The following is a 20,763-nucleotide window of genomic DNA, read 5'->3' as shown; positions in this document are numbered from 1 at the left end:
GTTGCGTATGATAACCTAAAATACTTTTAACACAAAGTCATTGATGTAACGCGGTGACTCCATGTGGACCTTGTTAAGGGACAACTAGTATTTATTCATCGGGCACAGATACACCCCCCCCCCCCCCACACACACACACACACACACTCCCTCAGTGGTCACTCCTTGTGTGCTGATGAAGCAAAGTGACAGGTTTAGAAAGCTAACACTAGCTTGTGGGCAGCGTCAGCGCCTGACTCGAGCTTCTTAACACGCGGCCACTTTTCAGCCTCCACGCAAGCCAAAGTACATGTTTATAAAACAACCCCGTCATTTAAAATAAGGCAGCGGAAGTTACTCCAGCCCCTACCAGGCGCACACACACACACACACACACACACACACACACACACACACACACACACACACACACACACACACACACACACACACACACACACACACACACACACACACTCCTGCCTGCGTTTGTCGCTAAACCGACCGGCGTCCTTCCTGTGGGTCATTCCGGGATGCAGCGCCAGGAGTAGCCGACAGACCGCTGTATTTTTAGGAATGGGTGGATACCAGAAGCAAAAATAATTTATTTTTATTCTGGCAATGAATACCACGAGCTTAAACGTACGGGCGACGGCGAGGGGACGACCTATAAATGCCCGTTTACAGCAACTCGCTTCCAAAGTGTGCACGGCTGAAAGAACAGGGACACTGTCGTGTTTTCATCGAAAGGGTTGAGGGTTATATGACTCCCACTTAAATATTCACCTGCTTTAATACTTTTTTACAGGCCCTCAAGGGGTTCATTGAAGATGGTGCCTGTGGTGCAGGATCTAATGTGACATATTGCGAAGTGGAAAGTTAACTCATCAAATATCAATTCCTCTGTCGGTGAGTAATTATCTGAGGGCAAATTGTATCACCCAGCCAGCAGCGATAGAAGCACTCGCATCCTCTCACTGGAAGACAGATCTCCTCCAGAAGGAATACTTTGTGGATCAACACGTGTTGGCACTGACAAGACCACCGTCTTGCTGCTGCCAGAGCTAAGAATGGCCTTGCACAGCTTCACCTAACTCCATTATAGATCTCAAGAAACTTACTCGGTTTTATCCAGAACGTCAGTGGAAAGTTTAGGGAAGATATATCTGGGAGTCCCTTCTCCCCCTGCAGCCCCTCCCAAACCAAAAAAAGCTGCTTTGGGAACCCCGGCAGCACCGCTGTTACCTCACCCCTACTGCCGCCCCTCTCCCAGACCATGATGTTTCGCGATCAGGTGGGCATACTAGCCAGCTGGTTCAAAGGGTGGAATGAGTGTGAGCAGACAGTGGCTCTGCTGTCTTTGCTGAAGAGGGTGAGCCGGACCCAGGCTCGTTTCCTGCAGCTCTGTCTGGAGCACTCCCTCGCAGACTGCACGGAGCTCCAGGTTCTGGAGGCAGATGCCAACAATTCAGGTAGGTCAGCCAGCCTCTCTGAAAAAAAAAGACCGCAACTAGCTCCAGTCTTCAAGATATGCTTTGTAACAGTGTAAATGTCAATGACAACAGAACTGTTGCGCTTTTTGTTAGGTAAAGATAATAAATCTGTAGGTGCTTTGACAGCAGCATTGTACAGTTCTTACAGTGGACTGTTTTTCAACTTCTAGTTGCGGCATTCATTCAATTACTAGCATGTGTTAATCACAATGTTCAGTTGGCTTATGAGGTAATTACAATTGGGTTCTTATGAACTCTGCCTGGCGACAAGAGCTGGGACTGACTTATTTCAATAATTGTTTAGTCTTATTATTTTGTCAATTAATTAATTGGATTAATCAGTCGAGTATTTTGTCAATTGATAAATCGCGTTAAAAAAATTCTAATTCCATAACTTTACTCATAAACAGAACATTATTCCAAATTGATAGTGCATGATAAAATGCACAAACATACATTAGTTTTGATTTATTCACTGATTTGGTCCATAATGTGTCAGAAATTGGGCAGAGTAAAAGAGTAAAAGCAGAATGTTTCCATGTTTTATTTTGAGTCAACACAAAGAAAATCAGTCTGTCAGTAAGTCACGGAGGACTGTAAATATCAGAAAACAGTACTGTTAAAGGATGATCAAAATAATTAGATAATAGTTTTGTTGTCGATTAACTGATTAATCCTGCCCCTTTAATATAGTTATCGATCAAACATACCAAAAAAAGCATTGAGGGACAGATTTATTTTTTAATTTTGCCTATTTAAACCTTTCAACAAGAAATGTACTATATTTTTCAGACTATAAGTCGCTCCGTAGTACAAGTCGCACCAGCCATAAAATGCACGATAAAGAAGAAAAAGACATGTATAAGTTGCATTTTGGGGGGAAATTTATTTGATAAAATCCAACACCAAGTACAGACATGTCCTTTTGAAAGGCAATTTAAAATAAAAATAGAATAGAGGCAACAACAGGTTGAATAACTGTACAGTATGTTAACGTTACATGACACACAAACAACAAGCTGAGAATGTGCCTGGTATGTTAACATAACATGTTAAAATTTATCCATATAGCTATAGCATAAATAACATGCTAACAATTTTACCAAACCATCCCTGTCACTCCAAATCACTAAGCCCAATGAAATTTTCATCCTGTGTCGCTTTTGAACAACTCCGCTAACTCTAGAGGGAGAAGATTCCTCTTCTACGTCGCTTATAAATAAATAACATGTGAAATGATGTAATAATGTTAATAATTTCACACATAAGTTGCTCCTGAGGGCGGCTCGGTGGAGCACTTGGGTAGCACGTCCGCCTCACAGTTAGGAGGGTGCGGGTTCGATTCCACCTCCGGCCCTCCCTGTGTGGAGTTTGCATGTTCTCCCCGGGCCTGCGTGGGTTTTCTCCGGGCACTCCGGTTTCCTCCCACGTCCCAAAAACATGCTTGGTAGGCCGATTGACCACTCCAAATTGACCCTAGGTGTGAGTGCGAGTGCAAATGGTTATTTGTCTCTGTGTGCCCTGCAATTGGCTGGCAACCGGTTCAGGGTGTCCCCCGCTTACTGCCCGATGACGGCTGGGATAGGCTCCAGCACGCCCGCGACCCCCGTGGGGACTAAGCGGTACAGAAAATGGATGGATGGAAGTTGCTCCTGAGTATAAATTGCACCCCCAGTCAAACTATGAAAAAAAACCTGCGACTTATAGTCCAGAAAATACGGTACACCCCCAGTCAAACTATGAAAAAAAAACCTGCGACTTATAGTCCAGAAAATACGGTACAGTTGTAGCTGACCACTACGTATCCCACAAGTTTTTGGTTATGATACAGAATGTTTACATGCACCATAAAAATCTGTTCAACATTGGCAGCAGTAGCCTGTTATTGGGTTACCGTATTATTACATATTTCTGGAAGTGTACTAATTTACTGTCGTGTTCCTCACAGTATCCGTATCTGTAAAGTAATTGCCCCAAAGGCTCTCATGGGAAGATCTGGCTAGGTTTTGTTGCACCAGACTGTGTGTGGCCATGGAAACCAACCCTGGCAACTTAGGTGGCTCATGAAAAATTGAAGGAACCGCTACTGCTGCTGCAATGTAGGGCTGGTGTCGTACCTATGGTAACATCTGCGCGACACACATATGCTGGCTCACGCGTTGTTTTTAGAGAAAGCAGGCATTACTTGGGTGGCATAACATGATAACGCCTCTGGGCTGTGATTCACACACAATAGTGTGCAACATGGAGTGAAGCAAATGTATGTGGTAATCTACATCAGTGTTTTCCAACCACTGTGTTGCGGCACACTGGTGTGGTGGGAGAAATGTTCAGCTGTGCCAGGGGAAATTGTCCAACATTAATTACGGAGTGCATTGTAAAAAGGTTCGCCAAACCACTGGTTAGTTAGCGCAAGGCCTGGTCAGCCACTTGCTAATCACGCGTGCGTGGCTAATCGGAAAATCTTGAGACTTCATGTTGTGTTGGTCTGATTGTGCTGCATCGGCACATATTCAGTTAATGTGTGTGCTGCTGTGTGCTTTTGATAAGAGTGACGCTCTGATGGCTGAGGTGTGTTTGCAGACTGAAGAAAATCCCAGCATATTGTTTGACCGGAAAACCTGGATTGTGCATTTTTCAGCAACATAAAATAGTCAAGTCATGACATCTTCACAGTAATAACCACTCAGCTGCTGCCAGTACAGCAGGGGCGTCTTTAAACGTGACTTTGTTCTTATTGGCGCAATATTTATAGAGCTAGTCTAAAACGGTTATTAAATTATTCAACTATATCTCAATATACGGACTGTATTTATATAGCACGTTCACAACGTCTTGTCGCAACATAACACATTTTTATATAGAACCTGATGTAATGCCAAAATGATTTTGGTAGTGGTGTGCCGCAAGATATCTTCCAATTAAAAGATGTGCTGTGGATGAAAAAAGGTTGGGAAACACTGACCTACATGGAGGGAAACATGAACAAGAACCACTCTTAACTTTACATGGATCTGAATGAATGCCCCTTCTTGCACAGCTTTACTTTTTGCTGTAGAAAGAGGCTTGTTTGGTGTTTTGGAATAGCATTGCAAAGGTTGACATCACTGCTTTATTGGAAATGACCCTATGAAAAAGCTTGCAAAGTCGTGTTTTTACGCCAGCCGTGGTAGTTGGAGACTGACTGTTTACATCAGTCTGATTGATGTCTGTGGGCAACGGCGGTACTTGTTATCTCAGTTGGTATAATGAGGAAAAAAGGTTAAATAGTTCCAAGTGTCATGCATGGTAGAAGGTGTATTATTATTATTCACTATTCAGCACAACATTTTATCACAATTGCTGGAAAATTGTTTCATCTATTCTCTTCCGATATCCATTGCGTAGGGGGCCTGGGGCCAAATCCCAGTGTACACCCTGGACTGGCTGAGAGATTGGTCTGTAGCTTTTTGCTTGTGAATTCTAGTAAAAGCGCTTTAATTAAAAAGTGCATTTCTCCATGAGCCCTTAACGGGAGCAAAGTCAGTGTCTGATTCACACATGACTCATAAGGAGTAATTGGCGGTTTAGTATCATGATCATTGATCAAGAATGCTTCCTCAAGAATGGATGCTAGGGATGGATGACATAGCATCAGGATTATTTGGTAGTTTCGTATCTTTCGCAAGAATGCCTCGTCAGGACTGAGGGGAAACGGTGAGTCGAATCAGCAAACCACTAATTGCTGGAGGGCCACTGTCTCATTTGTGCAATACTAACATCCATCCATTCATTTTCTATACTGCTTGTCCCCACGGGGGTCGCGGGCGCAATACCAACACATCAACTAAAATATTTCTTACAAGACCCAGCCACACTGAAGATTGGTCCTGTAGAAATTTGCATTTTGGAATTATCATGGCAAAGTGCACAATCCTGGTATCAAAATTCTTGCTTGACTGGGTAAGGGTTAAACTGCCGCTGGCAGTCTGTGTAGAAGAGCGTAACTATTTGGAAAGCCCTGTACAAATGAATGGAATCCTCCGTGGCCTACTTTTGAGCAACTGAGAAGCTTCCTTGTTTGGTGACCCAAAGATTGTCACAACTGGTGGATATATTATACATTTTTCTTCATTTTTAGTTTATTCATCACGTACACAATCTAATGAGTACATTTTTATACATCAGCTTTGTTTAATTTCTTAATACAAATAAAATTGTTTTTACGGTAATATTGCAGTTCAGGCCTTAAGATAAAAGGTTTACACTCAAGGACAAAGCCATCTGCATTTCGACGGTTACAGCAATATCTTAAAACTGACAACACATTTTGGCAAAATACACATTGGCAAACCTCAAAGCTTCTGGGAAAATGTCCTCGAGACAGATGAAGAATAACTTGAGTGTTCTGGCACAATCACATTGGCTCTATGTTTCCAGGCGCAAAATTGAAGCATACAAGGAAAAGAACAGAAGAAGCTCATTCATGTTTTGCAGCTGCTTTGCAACATTCAGTAGCGCCCTGAATCTCTGCACAACAATGAGAATGAGACTATCAAACCTTCTGGAGTGAAATGTGCTGCCTTGTGTCAGAATGCTTAGTCTTAGCCGCAGGTCATGGTCTTTCCAAACAGGAAAATTACCTAACGTGGATAAAAAAACACCCAAGATTTGATGGGAAATGAAAAATCATTCGAATTTGAAGTAAGGTTGTTCTGATGCGAATATTTCACTTCATATCGATACTTATATTGCAGCCTATATCTGATACTGAAATCAATCAGATACTATACCAACAAGGACACAATAATTTTAGTATGAAATGTTAAGAGAAACTTGATTAAGTGACACTATTCCAGCAATTGCCAGCAACAGTAAATATGAGAAAATAACACCCTTCAAACACTTACATGCGTACGTACGTACAATAGGCAATAGGCAATGTCATTTTCAGTTGACAAGTGGCAATACAAGGCAAAATGCAAAATAGCCGCCCCTGAGATGGATAAAAATCGATGGATTGTTAATATTCCACAATGTGATATTAATCAGAATACCGTGTTTAGACTAGGCGAGGCGCATAAAACATATTTTAAAACCAGACTTGACTTCCTCTTTAACCAAATAACCTTGTTCGTTAAGTAGTGGTGCTAATTTCGAGTGTGTAATTGTCTGAGAGATTCATGAAACGGTTACTGTACAATGTTGGGAATATTGCCTAAGAATGTGGGCAGGTCTGAGCACTGTGCTCAAGAAGAGGGTGACAGGAGCTTTCCAGAATTTAGGTGGGAAAATACATAGTGGAAAAGAAAAGCTGATTCCACCCTCAGTTGAGCGAGTGTCTCAAAGGCGGGAGAGTGAAAGGCAAAGTAAGTAGGGCAAAGAAGGGAAAAGATGATGTGTGTACCACTGGTGTTGTTAGAGAGGGGCTGCAGGGGCACGAGCTCCCCCACACAAAATATTTTTGGAACCTCTGGGTATTTACTGATTTTTCAGGAACTTATTCTCAACATTAAATGCCTTCTTTAGGGTCTAAAGCAGGGGTGGGCAAACCTTTTGACTCGCGGGCCGAACTGAGTTCTAAATTTGGACCGGAGGGCCAAACCAGGAGCAGATGGACGTAGTGTTTGTGTGAAGTAATATAAGCGACCTGTAAAGGTCATTGTATAAAAGATTTCGGCCTTTAGTAGGTAGTAAAGCATGGATATTCCAAACAAGTTTTTTGAAAACAAATGCATTTATTAACAGCATTTAAAAAAAAAAAAAAAATCACTAAAAAACTGCTATCAGTGATTCTCATAAAATACGACACTGTTATTATGAATAACAGTCTCCATCACTTCAGTGCCTGCAGGTCAGATTAATGAAAGATGTTTATCTTATGAGATCACATCAAACGGCAAACTTTCTGACCAAATATATCATCTTCTATCTATATCAAGAATCGGTGAAAGCATACATCCAAATAAAGTAATCAAAACGGCAATACGGTGAGGGGTATTTGAAAATCAGAGCAGAGTTTTAACTCACAAACACCTGGTAACAGAGGTGAGGAAACGAAAAACACTTAGGAACTTTACAGGTTAAGATTAGTCGCAAACAGGTGGTGCATCAATGTCCTTGAGCATCCTGCATTGTTTGAAAATGAGAATGGTCGCTGGTCGCTGGTCCCTGCTATGTGTACAAATCCTATTCAAAATGCATTTTTTTACAACAAACTTGAGAGCCTCCCCTTCATTTTCAGTGGGAACAGTGTTGTTGGTCTCCCTTTTTTGGTAGTGCGTCATAGTCTGGAGTAAAATTTGTTGTGGCAATTCTTAGGCGAGATCCGAGGTGTTGGTCCGTTTACCTTGATCTGTGACGGGTGGATGTTGACGTTCATGTGGCTGAACATCACGTCGCGTACGTTGAGCCAAATTGGCCACTCTCTTTTAAACACTTGGCACTGTGTCCACCTTGCTTTTTCTTGGGCGACTCATTTTAATAGAAGGATTCCAGGGGAAGGTTTGTGGGTGGCTTTAACGTAAAACTGTATCTGAAAGCTCAGCGCGCGAATTACAAGAATGCTGTCGTCACAGCCCACGCTCTAAATTCGGGACTGATACAACTAGAGCGCGAGTGCGCCATGTCCGTACTACTGAGTACGTACACGCACTTGTGAGTGTGCACCGAGCTTTCTGACACGGCTTCCGGTAGTAAATGCGCAGGCGAGCGGTTCCCATCTACTGGGGAAACGCAGTCATTGTAGGCAATATGACAAAAAAAAAAAGTTTAATAATACAATTTATTGCCGGATGTGGCCCGCGGGCTGTAGTTTGTCCACCCCTGGTCTAAAGCCATGATTGATGCAATAAATTTACAAGCTATTTTCACAGCTTTAAATTGGCTACCACTGCGTAAAAACTACAGACAAGGTAGAGACGGAGCATTAGTATCGATTTGTGACAAAAAATGAAATTCATGGTGTTTGGACAAAACGTGTTTCTGCCGAAGAGCAACAATCTTTCTTCAAATTCAGAAGAAGTTTGGGGATTTGTAAATGGTTGTTTGTTTTGCGCACCCCCTGTTATATCCATGTCCCCCCTCCAAGGAAAAAGAAATCCTAACTACGCTTGTGGTGAGTACTGATGTCTATTTCAGCTTGAATTTTCACGGGTCATTCAGTCATTCCTCTCATTGTCGCCAAATACGGCTGTTTAATTTCAAAGCTAGAATGATTCTTTTTCTAAATCTCAGGTTTTTCAAACTCATGTACAACAAAAGCAGTCGTGGTATAATATTGGCCTGTTTTTGAGTTTGTAGAGTATTTTGTGTTGATACCAACTTACTATTATGAAGCGTCCTGACTTCTCACGTATCTGACCTAAACCTCTTTACTTTCAGTACTTCTGCATTGAAGTGCCGGGTGTAATGGTACACTTGTTGACGCTGGTTCTTTACACACAGTCTATTGATTGGTCCCCAGATTTTTTGTGCTGTAAGCTCGACTTCCTTCAAGAGGTAGCATTTTGAGAGAAAACGCTTCTCTTTTGGACACCAAAGTATTTCATAGCACCCACGCATTAGCAAACAGTTTATTTCTGGAAATTGACAGCTAGTTCTGTGAACTCATACTGAACCTCAGGAATGGGGACAGACAGCCTGCCAAAACGACCAGAGGGGAAAATGAAATAAGGCCTGTCTATTGCTGTTTCTATACTAAAGGCCCCTTTTGTCAGTTGTGTATGTATTGAGAGAAAATAAGCTTGGCTACTGTTAATACTCCGCACTGTTGGAAATAACGATGCAGCAGCGATGCACATTTACGGAAAGAGTGAATGAGGCGGAGTGAGGGAAAGGTAATCACCCTTCTTTTTTGATGGCAGGAATTTGCAATGTGATTATGTAATCGTGACATCCTGTCTCAGCTGAGATTGGGCAAGAGGCAGGTTAAGACGTGAATGATTATTTGAATTTAAATTTTTTAAAAGATCTCATGCCGTTTTTGAAACAATTCTGACATCTACTGATAAAAAGTATGGACAACCTATGGTCAAAAAGCGCTAAGAAAAAAGGTTTACACTTCCAGCTCTGAACTTCCTTTTAGAACAATCTGGTTGAAGTCATGTCTCATGGAAATGAGCCACTGCTTACTTCACCCACTTATATAATTCCAAGTATAGGGTTTGTGAACATTATGACTGGGGGCTATTCTCAAAAAAGCCAGCGTTTGAAAATAAAAGCTAACCTCTATACAGATCAGGTACCGTATTTTCCGCACTATTAGGCGCACCAGATTATACGGCGCACCTTCAATGAACGGCCCATTTTAAAACTTTGTCCATATATAATGCGCACCGGATTATAAGGCGCATAAAATAGAAGCTATACTGCAACAAACTGAGGTTGACTAGGGTCGCGGTATGCATCCACTAGCCAATAACCAACGAGCCCTCTGTAAACAATCGCGTTTCTCAAACGATCTCCTATAAAATGATCGGAACTGACTAAAGTTCGATCTAACGCATTGGTACTACTTACCTATGTTTCCCTCCCATATCGATCCGTAGATTTACTCAAAACATTAACAGAGTAGCCTATTTTGACATGAAATACCCTGGTACGTATCGCAGCTATCGTTATAGCATTAGCCATCCGCAAAGTCCCATGAGCCTCAGCTCGCAATCTCCCATGAGCCTCAGCAAAGTGTAAACAATCGCGTTTCTCAAACGATCTCCTATAAAATGATCGGAACTGACTAATAGCCTCGCGCGTATAGCAGCTATCGTTATAGCATTAGGCATCCGCAAAGTCCCATGGGCCTCAGCTCGCAATCTCCCATGAGCCTCAGCAAAGTGTAAACAATCACGTTTCTCAAACGATCTCCTATAAAATGATCGGAACTGACTAAAGTTTGATCTAACGCATTGGTACTGCTTATCTATGTTTCCCTTCCATATCGATCCGTAGATTTACTCGAAACATTAACGGAGCAGCCTATTTTAAAATGAAATAGCCTCGCGGGTAAAACAGCTATTCAGTGACGCCCCCTGACCACAGTTGCCGTAATGTTGGGAAGCGATGCGAACTTGTAATTTACTAGTCGTACTAAAACGTACTGAAACATTTTGGCAGAGCACTGTGTACAACCAGTATGGATCAACAAATTCATCAATTGATCCATATATAAGGCGCTCTGCATTATAAGGCGCACTGTGTTTTTTTTAGTAAAATGTAAGTTTTTAGGTGTGCCTAATAGTGCGGAAAATACGGTAAAACTATCATTTTCACTCTTAGCAGTTACAGAAATAAATTTCGAATGGTGTAGATTTAAAATTATTGAAGAAGAGAGATGTCAATGGTTCCCTGACTGCGATTTCTTGTTGAGTTGAGGTTACTCTCGCCCAGCCCTGGCAGAATTGAGGTTCATTCACATTCTCAGGATATCTGTGACTGCTATTGTCAGAGCCCCCACAGGTCGACCGTAAATCAACTGTTCTTCCTTCATCCCCCGCTGTGTTCGATCAAGTCTTCCAGGACCAGTTAATCCGGCAGCAGGAGAGCACAGGGGATGTTGACGATACACTTAAGAGGAAATGGGAAGTGAGGGGAGGAGAGAGGCATAGAAAAGAATTGTTCCCCATTCAGCAGCCGTGTCCTACAAGAAAACCTCCTCGGCTGTGACAAGAAAAATCTCAAACAAACCAATATAATATTATTTTATCGTCGCCAAAATGCTCAAATGAGGTTAGAAATTCATCAGTACAGTATTTGAAAAATATCAGTTGCCGTAAATCCATATTTCAAGTGGGCCGTCTGGTATTGTCTAACTAAGAAATGCACCTTTCTTCTTCTTCTTGCTCTTGCATTGAATCCTCACTGGGCCTTTTCTTCATTGCAAAGAAACTTTACAAATACATACGTCTGTTTATTTTACTCATTTTGGTAGCCTGTGAATTTACTGAGTCAATTTGACATGTGTCAAAAGTCAGTTCCAGATGAAGTAACTCAGAGAATCCAGTCACAACAAATGTTGTAAGGATTCGTTCTTTCATTTGTGCAAGCCGCCGTTGGCCAGCCCAAGGTGGTGCGGCCCACTAGTTAGGGACCACTTGATGATAGCACCCTTCTCTGGTGAAGACATTTTAACAGGAAGCTGCTGTGAACAGTAGCTGTGATGATGCCTTTCCTTTTCCGCTAGAAGCGAAACACAAATATTTTGTCACCGCCAGGTGCATCCCGCTGTGGTTTAAGAAAAAGGACAACCTTGTATTTCTCCCTTGAGGCACATATGGATGCACATTTGGTCCCATATATTCCAAAATACTGACTCTTGAGACTACAACATGTCTACACATCCCTGTTCAGATGTCAAGTTTAAAATAAAAAAAAAACATGAAATTGAGATCAAAGAATTTAATTAAAATCAGTCTCCTGTTCAAGTAGGACTCGTTGAGCAAGAGTCACAAAATCGCCTGCTGACAAACTAACTACCTGGCAGTTTCATACTATCACTATTCCAGTCTACCGCGATACATATTTTTTTCATTAATACAAATTCAACAATTTAGACAAAAGATTCTCCCTGCATCTTTCATTAACTTTCATTTTGTATAATTACCGTCGATCTGGTTCTAACGCCTCATGATTTTTGTTATGTGGAAGAACATGAATACCAAATATTTTGAATGAATTACTGAAATTGTCTCGAGGAAAATTGTCACGTCCTTTGTTTTAATCAAAAACTTTGTGGTCTTGCATTTTTGCCCGATTCATTGTGAATCTGTGAAAAAAAAGCAAATTCTTTGCGTTTGTGAAAAAGTTCAGGAGATGTCATTGCTTCTGCAACCCAGTTTGTCGTTAGGTCACGCTAAGGTCGAGGACAGATTCTCTCACTCACTCTTTCACACCTTCTATGCGGTTTTGTTATCTTTTGCTTTTTTTCTTGAACTTTCCTTTGCTGGTTACGCTGATTGCGTACTAACCGTAACCCTGTCAACATAATCATGTTCATATAGTCTTGCAATACATACTAGATAGCTTTAAGATACCCCTCCCTTTTCTATTTGTTTCATAATAAACTAAACACTACATTGCTTTTAATTTCTAATTGAATTATTGTCATTACCGTATTGGCCCGAGTCTAAGACGACCCTGATTTTAAGATGATACCCTCTTTTTCAAGACTCGAGTTTGAAAAAAGATTTTTGAACACCAATTTTAATTTTTATACAGAAAGAAATTACAGTACATCTGAAACAAATGATTATTAATATATTTGAGAAAAAAAGCATGTTATTTTGCTTCATTCAAATCATGCAAAAACTGTCTATCACATCTCAATATATTAATATGTAGATTTAAGTGCAATCACATTTGTAAATGAATGGCTTCTGGTTTCTGAAATGTAAATAAACCAATCTACTGTGATAAAACCACAAAATTTCATTAACTGCATTAACCATCAAAGTGAAGTCTAACTGTAACGGTAGTCTTGAAACAAATCTAAATAAGGAAACACATTGCAATAAAATAATGCAAACTGTTTTAAACTTGAGAGTAGCTGAGATCGGTCATGTCAGAACATTACTCCTCACAAACGTCCTCTGCCTCGCTGTGCTCAGTGTCACTGTCCTCGTACGCGCACACACTCCTGTCGAGGTCTTGAAAGCGGCCACTCTGAGGACCACGGAAAGCTTTTCTCTGATTGGGAGCATTTTTTTAGGCGATCTTTTTGAGCTCTCCATCTCCGTACATTACACTCTGTGACACCATATTTCACAGCTGCTTTGCAATTGTTTGAAGACTCTGCCTCATTTATCAGTATCATCTTGAAGTTTGCATCATAACAATCTCCTCAGGTGCCGGTTAACCTGACCGATCTTCGACCCACTTTTCTCCTGATTGTCGCTACGTTTCTCTATTTTCTGTTATCTCTTCTCTTATTTTCTTCTCTTTTCTTGCTTACCGCTATTTTTTTTTATTTTTCTTCTTTGTCCTACCGCTATTTTTATTTTTTTTCTTAGTGACAAAGGTTCGCTTTGGCCTGGGGAGTTAAGTTCAGCATTCGCTTTAAAGATATCTGGCGCCGTCTGGCGTTGTGAATGGGTATAATGTCTAGACCTCGAATGGAAGACGACCCCCACTTTTTCAGTCTTATTTCAATGCAAAAAACACCGTCTTATATTCGGGCCAATACGGTACTTTGTTTTGTTGTTTATTTCTTTTAATTGTCGGACCACCTTACAATTAGCATGGAAAGCACCTTTAGTCCGCTCAGTTTTCTATTTCCTGTTGTCTTGCACAGGATAAGCATTATACATGAGTGATGTAAGAAATAGTTATGTGCCCTCTTCAGGAAATAATTTAGTAATTGTCAGTCATAACTCAATGCTTGATGAAAAATAGAATCTGTCATAGAGGGGTCATGTCAGTTGGAAAATAAGCAAAGTTGATGTTTACTTATTTGCTTGTGTCTTGTAATTTACTTGCTTTATGCATCTTGATCGTAGTAAACAAAGATGATGGTAGGGTTCCTAAAGTACATTCACCAGAAGGTCGGATAAATTTTGTTTTGTCTTTTTTACATTATTTAATCTTCTCCCCTTTCCCAACATTACACATTGTCTATATGATTAAAGTAAAAAAAAAAAAAATTCTAAAATTTTATTTGGCGAGGGTTTCAATTAAATACTGTTTGATTTGTGGAACTATGATTTAGTTTGGTTGCAAGTTTTTGATAAAACGTAATGGCAGTCATCAATCATGCCAACACGGCTTGCAATCTGTGTCTTGTAAGTGAACACGCAATTTACAAAACCCGTCTGCTATTTGAGATCTTAGCAAATCAGATTCATAGACTTTCCAAAGCAAATACGCCTGACGGGATTTTGTCATCATTGTTGTAGTGTTCAAGGCTAATTTTGTGGCTCCTTTAGTACCTTAGCACCTTGTGCTGTTGTTTAATTACTTGTGCTGAAGTCATTGTGTATGAGTGTGTGTTAGTAAGTTCAGCTGTGGGTCCCTTAGGAATCACTGCATTCTTCAGCAACAGGCTCTGTGGTATGCCAGCACATTCCCCACTGCTGAGCTGGAGAATCCACTCGGAAAGCAGCGACGGGAACTTTTCCTTTCTATCTCCTCCCACTCTTCTAAAACGCTCTTCAACTTCGTTCTCCTTAAATCACCCTCACCACTAACCTTTCACTTTTTCTGCTTACCCAACATCCCCTAATTTGTATTTTTGGGCTCCTTTGGCTTTGACTGGCCTTAGAATGTGTTTTCATAAAAAAATAATATTTCAGGACTTTAAGAAATCGCATACTACTCGTTCAAGTTACTCTTTCCTAAATTAAACCTGCGGTCTCTTATTGTTGGTTGGAAAATGGAACTGGCTGTGTCGGATGTGGTGTTGAATCAACAATAGCTCGAAAGAGTAGCCAGCAGTGGGATGAAGTGAGCCACTTGCATGTTTGTTTTGCTAACAGGAGAATCACAGGACAGAGTTTAGACGACACACACACACACACATACTGCACACAGCTTAGTGTAACAAGTTCAAACAGAAATTATGAAATGATTCGACTTTGCATGCGAACGACTGTGATTGATTGAATACCTTTTTAATTAAGTTTAGGTAAAAATAAAGTACAACAAAGCACCGAATTAACAGGCTGAGGCAAACTATTTGTGAATGGGGTCTGCTGAGGTCACAGCTTTTCCTATTATGAAATATGAATGCGCCATAGATCTTGGACCATATGTTACTTTTGTTACCATCTACCGTAATTTGTCTAAAAGTTGAAAAAGGCGCCAATGTGGATTGAATTCTCTGACACTTGGCATAGCAAAGACAAACTATACTGTCTGTCTCTCTTTCCATGTGTAATGAGCAAAAGCCTCCCCGTCAGTTGTAAAAATGCTTTCATCGTTCTCTCATAGATATTTTGGGAATTATTCCTGTTTTTCCAACACTGTCACCCAACTGGAAAAATGGACTCAAACATATTTAAAATAATCATATTGGTTTCAAGACTTTGCGGGTTACATAAAATAACTGCAAAGCAGGCAGGATTTCGCCCGCAATTCTTGGCTTTGTTATGTGCCCAAGTGGGGGGTCGGTGTAAAGTGCCAAGTCAGAATGGCACATACATTCGGTTTTTGCATTGTCCATTTTGATATGCTCTTTTCACCTGTGAACAAATAACTTTGTCTGACATATTGGTGATTTCTGTGGATCTAACTTTCTGTTTCGGTGTTTTCTTCTCGGTCATGCTCCTGTGACTCATCAGTTCCGAGCAGGCTCCGGTTTCTGTCTTACACAAAGCAAACCACATAATTTGTCTTGCTGAATTGCCTCAATATAAGTCTTCCCTATTTCAGTTGTGTTGTTTTACTGATTGTTGTTCTTGTACATGGCATAAATTTGATCTAGTGGCAAAAAACTTGACTCAATTAATTATCCAATATTGGCATTTTGAGGTGGGTAAGTTCACAGAGATGAGCGCTGAGTTATGTTTCTTATATTTTCATTACGTAGCCACGCCTCATTTCTCTTCCTTCCATCTCCTGTTAACGCTTATCCCTTCGGGTTCGGGGTGTGAGCAAAATACATTCTTCAACTATTTGCCGCACACAAAAAAGTGCTTCATGCTGGTGACTTCGAAAGTTCATGACGCCTGTTGCAACTGAATAGGAACGCTTCCTACTTCCAGTCGCCATTATGTTGATTTGTTGACGAATCGCTCTTGACTTGAATACTCAGTCTCTCCCATCTCAGAGTAAGTCAACTCAGAGTTCAGGGATCGACTCAGAGTATGTTGAACCTGCTTTCTGGAATACCCCCCCTGGTCTTCCTATCGTCTTCTTGGTATTCACCCAGCGTAGCCTCTATTCTGTAGTTTTGATCAAGAATTCCTCTGCAAAGTAAATTGTGATCCATTCATTCTTGCTGTTTGGAAGTTGTTGCCTTCTTTACAGATCTCCCAATGTTTTCATCCGTTCCGCTGATGTTTTCCCTGATTACGTACTCGACTCTTGTTACATAGTGTAGTGAGTGCACTAATGTTTTTTTTCCTCTTGGCTGTGGTCAATTTTTGTGCAATAGCTCTGATTGATTTCCAAAACCTAAATCTCAAACTGAGCATAGACATTCACAGCTATTTCTAGTTTAATAGATAATGTAACGGGACACAACTGGTCAACATAACACACATGCAAGTCAAGTTTCAATAATTTTGTGCTAATGAAAATGGGTGTGTTGGAATTAACTTGTCTATCATAGTCAGTTGGAAATACCTTGAAATATACTTGGAAATGTTGATCTCTTGTTGCATTTTTATATTGTTATGTCAAAAAGTAAATAACGAAGCAAATGTTTAATACCGTTTTTTTTTCATGTATAATGCGCAAAATTTAGCTACCGTTTTTTTCCGTGTATAGTGCGCAAAATTTAACTAATTTATTGTCCTAAAATCTGGGGTGCGCATTATACATGGGTACAAAAAAAAAAAAAAAAAAAAAAAATTTTAATTTATTTATATATATTTTTTTAAAGTCCCAATGATCGTCACACACGCAGGGAGGCAATGGGTCCCATTTTTATAGTCTTTGGTATGGTCTTAACTAGGCTGGATGTAATTTTTTTTGTTGGCGATGATTTCTCCGACTGCCCGTAAACGCACCACTGCGCTTCGTGCGCGCACGGGACAGCAAACGAGCAGGTGATCGAGCAAGCGTCTGATACGAGAGCATTGCGGTCGCATGGAGCGTGTTTGAAGTGAACAGCAGAGAAGAAAGGCAAAGTGTTGTGAAATAAAATGCACAGAACGGATGCGCAAGACACGTCAGCTATATAAAGAGCGAGAGTTGTTTTATTCCTATTAGTTTCAATTCACAGTTTAATTAGCAGTTTCAATCAGCAAATAACAAAATGCGTATTACAGGTAATATTTTATTTCACAACACTTTGCCTTCTTCCTTTGGTCTCTGCTGTTCATCCTAAAACACAAAGGCGCTCTTTAAGCAATGCGACAGTGAGCGCCCGGCGCGCTGCGGTTGCGCGACCGCACCAAATTAAGCTCCCTGCGCAGTGCGCACTGAGGTCCACTTAAATTTTAGAAAGTACATCAGGACTTTAAAAATATCTTCTAAATTTCAGCGACGGCTCTGTCACAATAATCGATCAGCCCGGTGCAGTTGGGCGGTCGGCGGCGCGCTACGGTTGAGCGTTCTCTCGCGCGCTCTCTCTCTCGCTCTCTCTCGCTCTCGCACACACGCAAACCGGATATCAAACGGAGGCCGCCATTACAGATGCGCAGAACGGATGAGCAAGACACGTCAGCTATATAAAGAGCGAGAGTTCAGTTCTCTACCTAAATCCGTATTACAGGTAATATTTTATTTCACAACACTTTGCCTTGTTCCTTTCTTCTCTGCTGTTCACTTCAAACACGCTCCATGCGCACGGAGCGCGGTGGTGCGTTTACGGGCAGTCGGAGAAATCAACGCCAACAAAAAAAATTACATCCAGCCTAGTTAAGACCATACCAAAGACTATAAAAATGGGACCCATTGCCTCCCTGCGTGTGTGACGATCATAGGGACTTAAAAAAAAAAAAAAAAATTAAAATTTTTTTTTTTAAAAATTCATAAAAATTGGGTGCGTAGTATACATGGGTACAAGCTTTTTTCCAGCATCAGCATGCCATTTTTAGGGGTGCGTACTATACATGGGGGCGCACTATACACGGAAAAAAACGGTAATTTATTGTCCTAAAATCTGGGGTGCGCATTATACATGGGTACAAAAAAAAAAAAAAAAAAAATTCTCAAAATGTTTTTTTTTTTTTTTTTTAAATCCGGATATCATAAGGAGGCCGCCATTACAGATGTGCTTTTTTTTCTGCTGTTCACTTCAAACACACTCCATACGAACACAATGCTCTCGTATCAGACGCTTGCTAGATCACCTGCTCGTTTGCTGTCACAATGTACCCTACACAAATCCGAAACATTTCTTCGCTATTGAGTATGCTAGCGCATGCGGAGTGATACTGACCGTCAGAACATCCGGTTGTTCCCAAAGATGATCTTTTTTCTGAAATAATTTTACGTTCACAGACTTAAGTAGGAGTCAAAATCTGGGTGAGTATTAAACATGGGTACAGGCTTTTTCCCAGCATCAACATGCCATTTTTAGGGTGCGTATTATACATGGGGGCGCATTATACACGGAAAAAAACGGTACTAAATGCTGATGTCCTGACTATATTTTTGCCATTTTTCTCTGTCACTTCCCTCTAAACAGAGGTAGCAAACTCATTGTTGTTGCGGGTCGTAGTTATGGTTTGCTTGATTTGGTTCCCCCGTGAGATTTTGTTCCCCCTGCTGCGGTAGCGCGCACGCCTTATTTGGAAAGCGAAAAACCGATGTCGTACGGCATCAGCACTATGTTGTTTTCAATAAAAACATGAACTCACGTTTGTAACAGTCAATTTTAATTTTTATAAAGGATATAAAGGACAACATAGTGCTGATGCCGTACGACATGGGTTTTTCGCTTTCCAAATAAGGCGTGCGCGCTACCGCGGCAAAGGGAACAAGATCTCACGGGGGAACCAAATCAAGCACAACACCTGGAGCACCGAGAGAACAATGTTTTGCCTCTAGATTTGGGGGGGAAACGGAGCGTAAGTAAGTTGAGTTTACTTCTTCTCAAAATCTCAATATGATGGAGTTTTATGCTATGCTATGTACACTGCTAATGATTTCCAGACATTCGACAAAAAAAAAAAGAAGTGTTTTCTACGTGCTTCATTCAAAGGAATGAAGAACTGAATCATCACTGGAGTGAGTGTCGCCCCTCCCTTTTCCCATCCCACTCACAACAGGCCCAAATTCCACTTTTTGAAGAGTGACTAGTTGACAACTAACGTTTAATGCATATCCGGTCTAGACAAGTAGAATTATTTTCCAGAGTTGAAAGTTCAACTATATGTAATATATGCATGACTTAACCATGTATTTCTCGTCCTTGGAAAATAGATGAGTAATAGTTTCTGTGTTTTTTACAGGGACATTTTCAATGTCAAGGAGGAAAAGCCAATGCAATTTAAAAAGCTTCAATAGCCTCAATTTCTACAGACATTTGTGGACTGAATAGGATTATATTTGGAAACGTATGGCTCTGTTCACATTATTTTCACATCAAACCTTTGAAAATCTAGACGAGCTGCCTGCGTTCTTAAGATCTGCATGGTTAGAGTAGTAGAACGAGACTCGTAATTGAGTTTTCGAAGCATAGATATTTTATTGTTATTCCTTTAAAGGCTTATTCCGAAATGATTTAGTCCCTAAACCCAGCCCATCTCTCAAAGGACAAAATGAATGTGAACCTTGTTTGGAAGGCTTCACTGTCCGAGGATTTCCATGTGCCTCATCGGTGCTGCAGCTGTCCTTTTAGTAGGAGAGAGTGAGCTATGTTACCACAAAGTAGAGCATGACTTGAGGATATCTTTGGACATAGCGGCAGATGCATTTTCTAGTTTCATAGCATAGAGACAAGACCAATGGGTAGAGAATGAAAGTAGTGCTCTTACTCATGCAGTCACTTTTATCCCAAGCTGGAAGGAATTATGGCTGTAGTCTTGTTCTCTCGTGTCTTTATCTTTTTTAGGGCTTCTCCTTTTGGTATCTATAGCTCTTATCTAAGATCGAGGATCACGCCGCGGCCTTTTGATAGCCAACAATAGCGCCATTACCTCAGAAATTATGTATAGTACAGTCTTCTTTTGTAGAATACTTGTCAGAAAGGTTTTGAGAGCAATAATTAAAGGATGACAGTTCATGACAACAAAGTAGTCTGTCATCTTTTCAGTTTCACTTTCATTTATTTTTAGCGGTGTTCGAGACTTGCCCTAGCATCATCTGATAAACTGAAACATTAGATTCTACAGGATAGCCAATATTGTTTTTATGTTTTCTTTGTTTGTTTGTTTGTTTGTTTGGTGTTTGTTTGCCAGCCACATATCTTCAATTTCAATGGGACAATTTATGTGTAACAATCTGGACAAATAATGGGATGGGCCACGAGAAAAAGCGAAACCAATATTATTACCGTTTTTTTCCATGTATAATGCGCACCCTAAAAGTGGCATGTCGATGCTGGAAAAAAGCCTGTACCCATGTATAATACGCACCCAAATTTTTACTCTTACTTAAGTCCGTAAACGTAAAATTATTTCAGAAAAAAGATCATCTTTGGGAACAACCAGATGTTATTCTGCCAGTCAGTATCACTGCGCATGCGCTAAGCAAACTCGATAGCAAAGAA

At 40.7% G+C, this 20,763-nt stretch overlaps 1 protein-coding gene across 5 annotated transcripts in view; it reads left to right on the top strand.

Annotated features, from left to right (window-relative positions):
- Positions 1–20,763, top strand: part of samd4a (sterile alpha motif domain containing 4A) — a 41,958-nt gene that overhangs the window by 377 nt on the left and 20,818 nt on the right. For 4 of the 5 annotated variants that reach the window (XM_061277546.1, XM_061277544.1, XM_061277543.1 and 1 more), the window contains exon 2: positions 788–1,451. In XM_061277546.1, the coding sequence (XP_061133530.1) occupies positions 1,256–1,451 (196 nt within the window). In that variant the 5' untranslated portion in view covers positions 788–1,255. Of the gene's footprint in view, positions 1–787; positions 1,452–16,041; positions 16,211–20,763 lie in introns of those variants that run through there. The other variant, XM_061277545.1, reaches the window with a different exon arrangement.

Source organism: Syngnathus typhle, linkage group LG4 (assembly GCF_033458585.1).
Source record: "Syngnathus typhle isolate RoL2023-S1 ecotype Sweden linkage group LG4, RoL_Styp_1.0, whole genome shotgun sequence".
In the NCBI taxonomy this organism is placed as follows: domain Eukaryota; kingdom Metazoa; phylum Chordata; class Actinopteri; order Syngnathiformes; family Syngnathidae; genus Syngnathus; species Syngnathus typhle.
This window is presented reverse-complemented; position numbering and strand designations above follow the sequence as displayed.